At 39.4% G+C, this 13,855-nt stretch overlaps 1 protein-coding gene across 3 annotated transcripts in view; it reads left to right on the top strand.

Moving 5' to 3' along the window:
* The window catches only part of wdr70 (WD repeat domain 70), a 33,299-nt gene extending 19,810 nt beyond the window's left edge, over positions 1–13,489 (top strand). The window contains exons 11-19 of one of the 3 annotated variants that reach the window (XR_016118320.1): positions 2,540–2,639; positions 2,727–2,811; positions 2,882–3,020; positions 6,833–6,933; positions 7,020–7,099; positions 9,375–9,491; positions 10,585–10,747; positions 12,284–12,894; positions 13,147–13,489. Coding sequence is in view for 2 of the 3 variants with exons in the window: in XM_089020922.1 (XP_088877048.1) it covers positions 2,540–2,639; positions 2,727–2,811; positions 2,882–3,020; positions 6,833–6,933; positions 7,020–7,099; positions 9,375–9,491; positions 10,585–10,747; positions 10,880–11,042 (948 nt within the window). In the remaining variant the exon portion in view is untranslated. Of the gene's footprint in view, positions 1–2,539; positions 2,640–2,726; positions 2,812–2,881; positions 3,021–6,832; positions 6,934–7,019; positions 7,100–9,374; positions 9,492–10,584; positions 10,748–10,879; positions 11,268–12,283; positions 12,993–13,146 lie in introns of those variants that run through there. The other 2 variants (XM_089020923.1, XM_089020922.1) reach the window with 2 other exon arrangements.
* The last annotated feature ends 366 nt before the right edge of the window (positions 13,490–13,855 follow it).

The raw sequence follows: 13,855 nt of genomic DNA on the forward strand, positions 1-13,855 counted from the left end.
TTCAGCTGTTGTTAAAGCGCTATATAAATCAATATCTATGCATTATATTGCATTTTGTACAACCGCCCCAATTTCAAGCTCAGATAACTCCAGCCACATATAACTTAGGAATTAACTCTTTTCATCTGATGAAAGAAGAGATTCTAAGGTTTCTAATGCCTTATTAAATGTTTATGTAGTTCTAAAACTAAATAATCTGTGAATTCGAGTCACAATGACCAAAACTCTGACACTGAAGTGGACACATTTTTGGCCTATCGTCTGGCAGCGTAAAAGTTCAACATATTAAAAATAAATAAATCTGAGGCTTTATATATAAATAACATTTTCAGAGCTCCACACAAGTGACATTGATCACAATAAAGTTATGTGGGAGCAATCTTGACAAAACCCGTGAGGAACTATAATGAAGATGAGTTGACATTTGGAGGCCTTGCCCTGAGAAAATTGTAATTTCATTATCTTAAACTAACCCTTTGACTTTTATTCTGGGCTATGCAAAAGCAGACAGTAGATAATGAGCGACGTTAAATGAGTCTGTGGTCATGTGAGAAAAATGACATCCCTGGAGAGACAATACAAAGTGTCCAAGGCCAAGCCTCCGAAAAGTGGAATCCTGGTTATCTCCAGTTCAAGGTGACACGGTTATCTCTTTTTTTGTCCCTGTTAATAACCTCACTCCATTTACTTTGTAATTCAGATATGACCTCAATCCCCTCCCAACATTGTGAGGGCACATCACTCTTTCACCTAGCACTCTCCGCACTAACATTTCTCTATGCTTCTCTATCTTATCTATCATGAGCACTCGCTGCACTTAAAATTCCTTATCCACCCCCCCCTCAAAAAAAAAGGCCTGTATTGCTTCATTCTCTTTTCACTCCTTTATTTGCGCTGCGTTTAGAATTAATGAAATGGTCGCGGTATAAGCCGGGGTTATGTTTGTTTGGGTGTTAGCAAGTCCGCATGTCTGGGCTGTTGCTTCACAGGCCACTTTTAATGATCGATTGCTGTTATCTGCTTCAGGAACAACCAAGTCACAGGTAGCATCCTCTTCCAGTTACTTTTTAGTCCAAACGTCTTGTGTATACAGTGATACCTTGGATTACGAACTTAATTGGTTCCCAGACAGTGTGTAAGGCAAAAAGTGTGTACCCCAAAAATTAATTTCCCATCGGAAACCATTAAAATGAGAATAATCAGTTCCCAGGTCCCCATAAAACATAATTTTCTACTTTCTAATTTTCTAAGCCTTAAGACTGCACTAAATATACCTTATTTTATTTATAATGAATGTGATATGGTATTATAATAAAGAAATAAACTGTACTGTCTAATAAAGTTGTTTTATTTACCTTTGTGATGGTCGATGGCTTGATGGAATGGAATGGCCGGTTTCATCAGCATTAAACACTTGATGAGGAACATAGCCTTCTTCTTTCACCATCTTGAGGAGTGATCCCTTGTACCTTGTTCCTCATCAATTGTGTTCTGTTTAGCTTGGTTGATAGCTTTTTGCATCAAGTGTACAGATGGCTTGTGCGGGTTATTTGTGGAGCCTGATTGAAGGGTTATTTTAACCTTGCAGTCTGCACTTGCCTTTGAACTATCAAAGTTGAAACTCTCTCACTGTCATCTGCCTGTCTCTTTAATGTTTAAATGTTTAATGTTTTTTTTTTTTTTTCATACAGGGAACATCTGACTTACGACCGGCTCAACTTACGACCCACCCATACTTACGACCACGTCCTCCAGACCCTATTTATAACATTTTAAGAGGGGGGGTTTGCGAGTCATTTTGCCTCCGAGTCTCTATTCAACATTTTGAATGGATTTCGACCTAGGACCCTTTTGACTTACGACCGTTTGGTCGGAACGAAACTCGGTCGTAAGTCTGATGTTACCTGTGTATGTTTTTCAAGAGAGACCTGGCCAAAATGGCAGAATTTCACAGCTAAGTTATCTGACAGACAATGCAGTTTGAGCTGTGATATTTATCAAGAGACCCCCCCAACGACTATACTTTAGTAAATTGATCCGCTCAGCCATTTTGAAGGGCTTGCAAAAATCATTCAAGATAGACAGGCCAGTATATTTAAAAGTCACCCCCCTCCCCTCCCACGTTCTTTCCTTACCCTTAGGATTTGTAAATTGAAGCATTATTATTTTGGGTCGGAGGGGTATGGCTAACATTTATTCAGACATGATGGAAGAAGGCCAACAGCAGCTTTTTCACATAAAAGTAGAGAAGAGTACAATCCTGAGATTGCGGTTTAGATTCTTCGCTTCCTGTGTGGCGTTTACGTGGGTTTTATCTGGCTAGCCTGTCTGATTTTGTGTGTGTGTGTATGACTGATTCTTCATCCAGGATATTTTTTTTCATCAGGGATCACATTTGTGTTTGATATCAAACAATAAATATGAGACAAGAAACGATTGTAGCCAAAAAGCTTTTATTTGTGTAGAAAACAGTAAATATGAAGAGGAAACATATTTTGCCGTATCTGTTAATTCTATGGATTTTGTTATTATATCGTAGGTGCACACCAAGTTCCATTGCCGACAAGCACACATTCCAGGATCCGACATCTCCCGCCTTTCCTTTTCATACGACGGCACCGTTCTTGCATCACGTGGAGGTGACGAGTTGTGCGATTTGTATTTTTTTCCTGAAATGAGACAGCTTTTTTTCGGGTGTGTTACTCACCTGTTTTGTTCTCTTTCAGGTGATGACACGCTCAAGCTTTGGGATATCCGCAACTTCAAGAAGCCATTAAATATAGCCAACGGGTTGACAAACTACTTTGCTATGTGAGTTATCACCATCGTCGTACCACAAAACAAGACGCGACAATTTCTTGTTTACTTTCACCCCGAGCAGGACCGACTGCTGTTTTAGCCCGGATGACCAGCTCGTCGTAACTGGCACCTCAGTAAAGCGAGACGAAGGTAACGGGAAGCTGGTCTTCTTTGACCGAGCCACCTTTCAGCGGGTCTACGAGATAGAAGTTACGAATGCGGTAAGACGCTGATTAGCTTATTCCTTTTTTTTACCTTGTTACTAATGACATTGTCGCTTAAAAGCTTCAATGAAACATTTCATGTTAAAGCCCTAATTCGATGCTAGCAAGTATTTTTTGCAAATGTGAGAAAATATTCAGCGGTTTGTGGAGGGAATGCCATGTAAAAGATAAACATATTAATCCTTTTTTTTTTTTTTTTTTGCAGTTTTATGACTTGTCACAGATCAAAAAAAATATTCGAGACAATCACTGTTCTGTTTATCAGAATCAGAATCATCTTTATTGCCAAGTATGTAGAACACACAAGGAATTTGTTTCCGGTAGAACACGCTGCACTAGTATCGTCGTGAAAAAAACTGCTATACAGTTCCATTTTGGCTACTGTTGAAAGAGTTGAAAGAGTTCAAAGAGTTAATGGCTTGGGGGAAGAAGCTGTTTAAATGTCTGCTGGATTTGGTGCGCATGAATCGGTAGCGCCTGCCTGAGGGGAGTAGCTGGAAAAGGTGGTGGGCAGGGTGCGGAGGGTCCAGTAGGATTTTTCCGCGCCCTAGTTTGGATTCTTGCAGTATCATTTCTTTTTCCTCCACAAATTGGTCAGTCATCTTTCACTGTTGTTTGCCAAAGAATAGAAATTAATCATGTTATTCAAAGATGATTACATCTTTGGAAAATGGTTCATTTATTTTATACAAGTGGCTGCTGAGTAGATCCAAATGTGCTTCAGACACTCTCGCAATCCAAAGCCATGGCAGCCTCAAAGGGGACGGCGCTTGTGTCTAACTTGAAGTCAACTGACTTCCTGTCAGGGGATATTTTGCGAATGTGGGAGAAAGTGTGACTCCATCACTCCCGGTCTTTGTCAAAACTGGGAATGAAATCATCTGAGGAGTTTGTAAACTAGGTTTGCGGTGCCCTGTTGGATCCTTCAGAAGATCTCAAATCAGCCATTGAATGTAAAAATCAAATATTGCGAAATCATCTAAACGCAGTACTCACTTCATGACAAAATAACACAGCTTTTCTTGCCATGTTATCTTTTTTTTCTTCCCCCTTTTCAATGTAGCCTTCACTCATTTCTAAATTCCTGACGCTTCTGTTAAAATAATCAAAGTCACGCAACTTGATGTATGTATCGCTGTTAAAATAAAATAAAAAAATCCTTACCCAGGAGGATTTTTTTGATGTTTTGTAGACCGTGGCTGAGTAACAAGTGATTGGTGGTCCTTTACGTTTCGCTTCCTCTGCCCGCCTGCACTGCAAAGCACTTAAATTCTTAGGCAGCGGGAGATAGTGATGTCTGGTGTAAACATAGTAAATACTTCATTCATCAGGTTCACCAAGTGTATTCCCGCTGTGAAAACAAAACCGCAAAATAGTTTTAAGGAAAAAAAAAATCTGGTTGAGCTATTCATATTTCACCTAATTGGTCAAGTGACGAGTTGGCAGTAAATTACAAAATACATGATCACGTGACAATACTACATGCCAGAAACTAAAAGTGAAGCGGTAAATGCACTTAAGTGAGATTACAGTCACGGGCCCGTTTTATAAACAAGGGCCTCACTTTTTCTACTGTACACAAAATGAACGATCCTCTATGCCAGCACACTTTGAAATAAGGAGGCTGCACCTGTCTGTAGACTGACTTTAGTGTTTTTCTCCATGACATTGGCTACGCCGTGCATATAGAAAGTCTACACACCCCTGTTCAAATGCCAAATTTGCAGGATATTAACTAATTCACTGACAGATGATCTGCACAAATGTGTCCACTCCGGTTGCCAGTGTTTTTGTCATTTTCACTCAAATTACAGGACCCGCACAATATTGAGTTTTAGGACTACATAAACATTCAATTCAGCGTAAGAAACCTTACACTCTCTTCTTCTACCGGAAACAAATTCCTTGTGTGTTCTACATACTTGGCAATAAAGATGATTCTGATTCTGATTCTGATTTATTAGAATAATACTTAATTCCTAAACTATATAGGGCTGGAGTAATATGAGATGGAAGTGGGGGCGGCTGTACAAAAGCCAAATGCTGCCCCCTCATGAAAAGGAAAAAAAAAACATTGCCAGAGGTCTGACCAGCGCTTTATTGGCTAAATTCGGGAATGGAAAATACATTGCCAGAGGTCTGACCAGCGCTTTATCGGCTAAATTTGTGAATGTAACATTTATTTTGAGCTTAGTTGGTTGTAGATTTATCTGCATTGAAAGTGGGGGAGGCTGCACAAAAGGTAAATGCTACCCCCTCGTGGGAGGGAAAAACATTCCCAGAGGAATGATCAAAGCTTGTAACGCACCCCCCACCCGCAAGAAAATAACAAAACCCGAATAAATTCGGGAATGGCAGTGAATGAGTTAAAAAAAAAATCTTACCTCAGTCTTATTACCATTCTAGTTGAATACAACCACTGCATTTAGTCATTGTATTTAGTCATTTTTCATATTTTAATAAATCCTAATATTTAAATTGCAGGCTTAAAAAAATCCAATTGATATTGTACCAAGTTAGCGTGAATCAATGTGCGTGTAAGGTCGACACTCCTTCTGCTGGCGTCCTGGTGGGATGCTGAACAGCTGGACGCTAAGCAGCTTTCCACCCTCGCCGAATCTGGACTACCCACCCCCCCACCACCCCTCATCCCGCACACAACCGCCCTCGTCCACCGACCCACCCATCCCCGACACTGGCCTGTGTTTGTACACGTCGAGCACTTTGTCCTGCGCCGGCGCACCTACAAATCTCAGTGGGTCGTCACAGATGTTGACGGACCGCACGGAAAGGAGAGTTCAGGACTCCAGATGTGCAGATGCATAATAATAATCATAATAATAATAGTATTAGTTATAGAAATAGGTATAGTTATAGTAATATTAATAGCAATATTAATAGTAATGGTAACAGTAATGGCAACTGTAATACTAACTAATAGTAGCTGTAATAGTAACTGTAATAGTAACTTTAATGGTAACTGTAATGATAATAATAATGATAATAATACTGATGATGATGATAATACCGATGATGATAATAATAATAATACAGATGATGATAATAATAATACCAATGATGATAACAACAATAATACCATTGATGATAGTAATAGTAATTGCAATAATAGTAATACTAGTTGTAATACTACTACTACTACTAACAACAATAATAATAATACCAATGATAATAGTGATAGTAATTGTAATAATAATAATAATAATACCAATACCAATGATGATGATAATAATGATAATAATGATAATGATGATAATAATGATAACAATGATAATCATGATCACGAGAATGATAATGATGATAACAATGATAACGATAGCGATAATAATAATAATAATAATTAATGACGATAATAATAAAAATAATAATAATACATTAAAAATATGTGCTAAATATTCCTCAGTCCGTGTTCAGGATGTTTTTTTCAAACATGTATCATGTATTTGGAAAACAAATCTCTGAACTCGTTTGACCTGGTCAACATTTGCTACTGTTTCTGTAGCCTCTGACACGCACACACAATTCCCTGGATAAACGTGGTCACATTTGTCTATTGGCACTGGGCCATCTGTCACACATGCATACGCCGAGGGATCCGACTCCCTCATCCCCAACCACCAAATATAGTCAAGTAGAGCAGCAGCGCGGCACTCTCGTGCCACCACCAAGCCAAACCTGATCTCGAACTCACAATACATGAAAAATAAGACATCCGAACAGGCATACATGGAAAACAATCAAACTGTCATTCTTCCTTCTTCATGCGTGTCTGTATATCTTTGTCATGACAGAGTGTCGTGCGTTGCCTCTGGCATCCCAAGCTCAATCAGATCATGGTGGGAACCGGAAATGGGCTGGTCAAGGTCTACTATGATCCAGTTAAGAGCCACAGGTATTTTCACACTTGCACTGAAATACCTTCCAAGAGTCCTTACTGTCCTCCATCCTGTATAATTGACATGTCAACCGTCCATCCAGGGGAGCTAAGCTGTGCGTGGTGAAGAGCAAGACCAAACTGAAGCATGCCGAGGCCTTAGCCCAGGAGTACGTTATCACCCGTAAGTTCCCATCAAGCCCGCGTTTGCGCTGAGATCTTACCAAAAAAAAGTTGCATCAATGCCATGAGTGCAGATAATGGCTAGAAAAAGTCTACACACCCCTGTTGAGATGGCAGTTTTTTTTAATTATATACAGTATTTTCCGTCGTATACGGTGCACCTAAAAGCCTTGCTTTTCTGGAACAGATGACTCTGCGCCTTATACACAGGTGCGTCTTATATGTGAAGTTATATTGAGCCACAACAGGTCTCGCAACGACTGTCAGCAGCCACCGACTCCAGCCCACACACACCCCCACCCTCATAGAAGAAGTAATGCGTAATACCAGCCTCTACTGTAGCGCCTTATAATGTGGTGGCCCTTATATTTGAAAAAACATGTATATTTATGTATTATATTTGGAAATGTTTTTTTTTCCATTCATTTAAGGTGCGCCTTATAGTCCGGTGTGCCTTATATATTGAATAATTTTGAAAATACACCATCCATTGGGGGTTCGGCTGATAGTCCGGTGTGCCATCTATTTAGAAATGGTTTGAAAATACACCATTAATTTTGGGTGCGCTTTATAGTCCGGTGCACCTTATATACGGAAAATGTTTGGGAAAACACCATTCATTGGGGGTGCTCCTTATAGTCCGGTGCGCCTTATATTTGGAAATGGTTTGAAAATACACCATTCATTGGGGGTGCTCCTTATAGTTCGGTGCACCTTATATTTGGAAATGGTTTGACAATAGACCATTCATTGGGGGTGCACCTTATAGTTCGGTGCACCTTATACAGTAAAGTCTAGTTATATCGATATTCTCGGTCGGAAAAAATATCGATATAACCGGACTATCGATATATCCGATCCTATCCGTATTAGTACTATTATTATTATTCATTGGGGGTGCACCTTATAGTCTTATACACCGGAAAATACATTATAAATATTATTTTTTTATGACAACCAGTATTTTTCTTTTTTTTTTTCTTTACCAAACAATTGCATATGTATTGCATAAGTTACATTTTACAAAAATAATCCCAACATTGCATAATACATTTTCTAGTTGAGATACGACCGCCGTAGTTGTCCTTAAAAGACTGAACCCACGAGCAGGAGGAAACCACGCGGTGTCCACGGCCTTCCATTAGCTGATGGAGCGTCCCGTCGCGCATGAGTAGCTGGCCACGCTACCGCCACGTGTCCTCTTAACGCTCGATCACGCCAAGGACAAACGCCTCTCCTGCTGCCATTGGCGTGATGGGCAACCCCCTCCCTTATGAAATAAAAATATATTTTCCAATAATTAACTGTAATATATTGTAACATATTTCATATATTGTCATATATTGTCATAAATATATTTATATTTTAAATTCATGTATTATATATTGTCAATACATATATTGTATAATATATTATAAATTGTTCATAATATTTTGTTGTTATTGTAATATATTGCAAACTATATAAATATTTGCCATTTTATATATGGTGCAATATATTAAAAATAATGTGTGGTATATGCATTTATACAGTTCAAAATATATGGAATTATATATTTATAAATAACCACAATCATATTAGATTTTATATTGGACAATATATGTAGTGTTATATGACCAATAGTTGTTATATATGTGACCAATATATGATCAAATGTATCAATACATGTGTAATATTATGTGGAAATATATGTCAAAACGACATACATGTTTAATATATAATACAAATTTTTATATTAAACACCCTCACACCTTACCGTCAGGACCATTTGGACAGAATTTTCTTTGGTTTTGGGTCATGTGACCACGGCGTGAAGTGGAGCGATGCTCCGAGTGACGCATTTGGTGCGCCGTCGTTGGAAAATTAGAGGAGAGAAGCGGGGGAATCTGTCAAAGTGAGCCTTTTTGCTTAATGTGGCGTAGCGAAGAATTAACCGCGACGGAAAAATCACCTCCTTAAACACACACACACAAATCGTTCAGTTACTCACGCACACTTGCACACTTGTGGCGTTAAAGTGCTGGAGAGGCTTTTATTGTTGATAGCGCTCACTCAGGTGTGAAAGGAGAACCTAAACATGGCGTTACGTTAGCCCTCAGAACCCAAACATTACAACTAAGCAGAAGTCAATGGAATAACTTTAACCTCAATGGACTGCAGTGTTTTCAATTGTGGATAATCTTGAATGGGAAGCAGTTAAACGACATTAATAACATGAAATAATAACATTAAAAATATGTGAATGATACTGATTTCCCCCATATTGTCTCCGGCAGCTCACGCCTTACCCATGTTCAGAGAACCCCGCCAGAGAAGTACTCGCAAGCAGCTGGAAAAGGATCGACTAGACCCCAAGAAGTCCCGCAAACCCGAGCCCCCCGTTTCTGGACCAGGTGAGGCCATTTTGATTTCTTTGTGACGTGGACAGAGGTGACAAAAGTCATCAAATTTGGAACTTATGTCAACGTAGTGTGTGAAAAATGCTTTGGTTAACTCATTCACTGCCATTGACGAACTTATTCGGGAATTGAAAATATGACGTGGAGCGCCATTTCTTAATGTGTTTGGATTTTCTTGCGGTAGGGGTGCATTTCAAGCTTTGGTCAGACCTCTGGTAATGTTTTTCCCTCCTATGAGGGTGCAATATTTGCCTTTTGTACAGCCGGCCCCCACTTTTAATTCAGATAACTCTACAACCAAGTATGCTCGAAATAAACATTCCATGAACAGATTTAGCCGATAAAGCGCTGGTCAGACCTCTGGCAATGTTTTTTTCCTTTTTACAAAGGGGTATCATTTGTCTTTTGTACAGCCGCCCCCAGTTTCAATGCAGATAACTCTTCAACCAAGTAGGCTCGAAATAAACATTCCCTTAACAAATTTAGCCGATAAAGCGCTGGTCAGACCTCTGCCAATGTTTTTTCCTTTTCACAAAGAGGCAGCATTTGCCTTTTGTACAGCTGCCCCCACTTTCAATGCAGATAACTCTTTAACCAAGTAAGCTCGAAATAAACTTTCCATTCCCAAATTTAGCTGATAAAGCGCTGGTCAGACCTCTGGCAATGTATTTTCCATTCCCGAATTTAGCCGAGAAAGCGCTGGCAATGTTTTTTCCTTCCATGAGGGTGCAGCAATTGCCTTTTGTACAGCCGCCCCCATTTCAAGGTCAGATAACTCCAGACCCATTTAACTTAGGAATTAACCATTTTTTTTCTGATGGAAGAAGCGAGTCTAAAGTTTCTCAACGCTGTTTTGAATGTTCATGTAGTACTAAAACTCAATATTCTGTGGGTCCTGTAATGTGAGTGAAAATGACGAAAACCCTGGCACTGGGGTCGAAACACTTTTGCACATCGTCTGGTAGTGAATAAGTTAAGTTCGGGCTGGGTAAATGTGAATCATGTAAACAATAAGCATGACTTTTTTTGTGTTTTTTTTTCTTTCTCATTGGCGACTACCACATCCATTTTTTTTTTTTTGTTCCAGGCCGAGGCGGCAGAGTAGCAGCTCATGGCGGCACCCTATCGTCCTTCATCGTCAAGAATATCGCCTTGGATAAGACCGACGACAGCAACGCTCGCGAAGCCATCTTGCGTCATGCCAAGGAAGCGTCGGAGAACCCGTATTGGGTGGCCCCCGCTTACAAGAAGTAAGATCACCTCCCGTATCGACGTGAGGGTTCAGGGTTTCATTTCGCACCTGCTTGATCTGTAAATATTTAGACACGCTCGAGTTGTACAGGTCCTCATTCAAAAGATGATGGACAGCTTTTGATGGTTAGAACAGAAAAGGACGCCGTTAGATGGCTATCACCGGCCTCGGGTGGAACGAAGCTGCCGGGTCGCACGTCCTCATGTTTGCACTCTCGGGCAGAAGCAGGTGAGCTTGGAGCTAACAAGTTGAAACATTTCCGAGTTGTATCAAAATATCCGGCAGTGGATTGATCCGAGAGGAAATCTGCCATTCTGAATATTTCAAATAGAATTTTGTAGCGCTTGAATGACGTGAGCTTCCCCATTTGTTTTCCGTTTTATTTTTTAATCAGATTGAACATGTTGATGTATTCTTAAATGTGCTTATTTTAGTTTTGTCTTCCAATAAAATAGACGAGAAAGAAATGATAGTCCTATCGCTTGGAAAAATATACAACTTTAGTTTTATCTTAGCGTGAAGAATCATTAAGTTACTTTATTATTTCAGCAGTTGGCTGGTGCATCTGAATGTGGTTCCTCAGCCTGGAAAAGTTAGCACCATGCTAATTTCCTTTTGTTGGTACAGTAAAGTCTCGTTATATCGATATCGGATATATCGATAGTCCCGGTTATATCGATACTATTTCTATGCACGCACGGAGAAAATTACATGCAAACAGGGTCGGATATATCGATAGTCCCGGTTATATCGATATTTTTTCGGACTCCCTTGAATATCGATATAACGAGACTTTACTGTATTTCTCATCAAGGATCATTAGTCTGAACTTTCCATATTTTAATGTGTATAAATGATTGACCTTTAGCTCTGAACCTCATCCTTAACTCATTCACTGCCAGACTTTGTGCAAAAATGTGTCCTCTCCAGTGCCAGGGTTTTTGTCATTGTCACTCGAATTCCAGGACCCATAGAATATTGAGTTTTAGGACTAGAAACCTTAGAATGTTGGGAGGAAGTGAGTTCCAGAGTTTGGGGGCAGAGCAGCTGAAAGCTCTGTCCCCCATCGTGCTGAGACGGGCGGGGGGCACAGAGGTGGATGGAGGAAGTGATTTTGGTACTACATAAACATTCAATACAGCGTTAGAAACATAAGACTCTCTTCTTTCATCAGAAAAAAAATGAGTTAATTCCTAAGTTATATGGGTCTGGAGTTATGTGAGCTTGAAATGAGGGTGGCTGTCCAAAATACAATGCAATACATAAATATTGGTTTATATAGCGCTTTTTCAACAGCTGAAGCTGGAACAAAGCGCTAACATGGAAAAAAGGGAAATGCTACCCCCTGGTTGAAGGGGAAAACATCGCCAGAGGTGTCGCCAGCGCTTTATCGGCACCCAAACAAGAAAAAATAAAACCCGAACAAATTCGGGAATGGCACTCGATTCATATTTTCAATTCCCGAATAAATTCGTGACTGACAGTGAATGAGTTCAATCTGATTCATTGTCTGACTATTGGATTTGTCCTGCAGGACGCAGCCTAATCCTGTTTTTGCGGAGGACTCCGAGGAGGACGAGGAGGCTGAAAAAGAACCGGAATGGAAGAAGCGTAAAATCTGAAACCTTGCAAATGCGAACTTCTTAGATTCAAAAGACTAAGCAGACTTGTGGCTGCTCACATACTGTACAACAGACGCTCGGGCCTATAACGCAGGTACTGTTTGGGATGTACTTATATGACTTGGTCAGTGCAATCATGATCTCGGTGTAAGTAAACTACATGCTTATTGTTCCAATCCCCAAACTTTCACCATTCACTATTTTATCCTTCATCCTCCTTTTTTAAAAAATAAACAGGACAGACATGTCATCAAATCATTTGACTCAACTACATGAATCAACGCAGACTTATTATAGTGGAGTCTGATGACTACACCACATGCTCATCGAGTCTCAAGCTGGTGTCAGTAAATCATTTACAAGTTCTTTCTTTCTTGTCTTTTAATTGCCTGTCACAAGTTTGTGTATTTTATGCATTATATTCACCACGTGAACTATGATTGGTTGATTTTTTGTTTGGTGGTTTTACTGCAGATTGGTCATCTGAGAACAATTCATCGTACTGTAGCATGTAGCATGTCCGGTAAGTAGGTTCAAACTACTTTCTGAACTTTTTTATTACCAAGGTGATAGGACTATTTTCCAAGAATAAATAATCTTTCTGTTCATCATTTTGATTACTTCTGATTGACTATTTAAACCAATGCAAGCCAAGAATACGAACCAGGAGAAGAACAACAACTTTGATCCAACACAAGGTTTCACTCAATTAAAGCATTGTATCATAAATGCGTCTGTAAATGTGAACGTTCGTCTTCCCCGATGGACCGAAAAGATGCCGAAGCTTCTTCATTTCCTGATTTTGGGTGTAATGGCAGTCACTTGATCATCTTGAGATGACTCGGCGTCTATTGGAGGTAACACTTTTCTCCCCCTACTCATTGCAAATCTAAAGAATTTTCTCTGCTTGTAAACATGATTCCAAAATTAAAACACCTCATAGCTCTTGTGCACCTCCTAAAAAATCCAACCATTTTCTGGTAAGACATTTTTTATGCCTTCCTTGCACTTAAAATATTTTATATGACATATTTTTTTCAATATATTACCCTCTGAAGTTGTGATCTCAATATCCATGCTAACTCACACGTACATGTTTTAGCCAAGAGGAAAAAAAGAAGAGGGAAAAAAGTTGTGCCACATGGCTCAACAAAAAAATGCTATCATCAAGCTAATCCCTTTGGATAGACCAGAGGTAAGTCCTTTCCTCTGTTTATTTTATTTTTTTTCACATGTTTTTAGTCATTTAGGAGTACAGTGATACCTCGGCTTACGAACCTAATTGGTTCCCAGAATGTGCGTGTAAGGCGAAAAGTTCGTCTGCCAAACATTTATTTCCCATGAGAAACCATTAAAAATGAGAATAATCTGTTCCCGGGTCCCTATAAAACATACTTTTCTACTGAATAAGCTTTAAAACTACACAAAATATACTTTTTATGTATAATCAATGAGCTATGGTATTGTAATTAAAGACTGTAAAA

Source organism: Hippocampus bargibanti, linkage group LG18 (genome assembly GCF_051943395.1).
Source record: "Hippocampus bargibanti isolate YZ-2025 linkage group LG18, ASM5194339v1, whole genome shotgun sequence".
NCBI classification, from domain to species: domain Eukaryota; kingdom Metazoa; phylum Chordata; class Actinopteri; order Syngnathiformes; family Syngnathidae; genus Hippocampus; species Hippocampus bargibanti.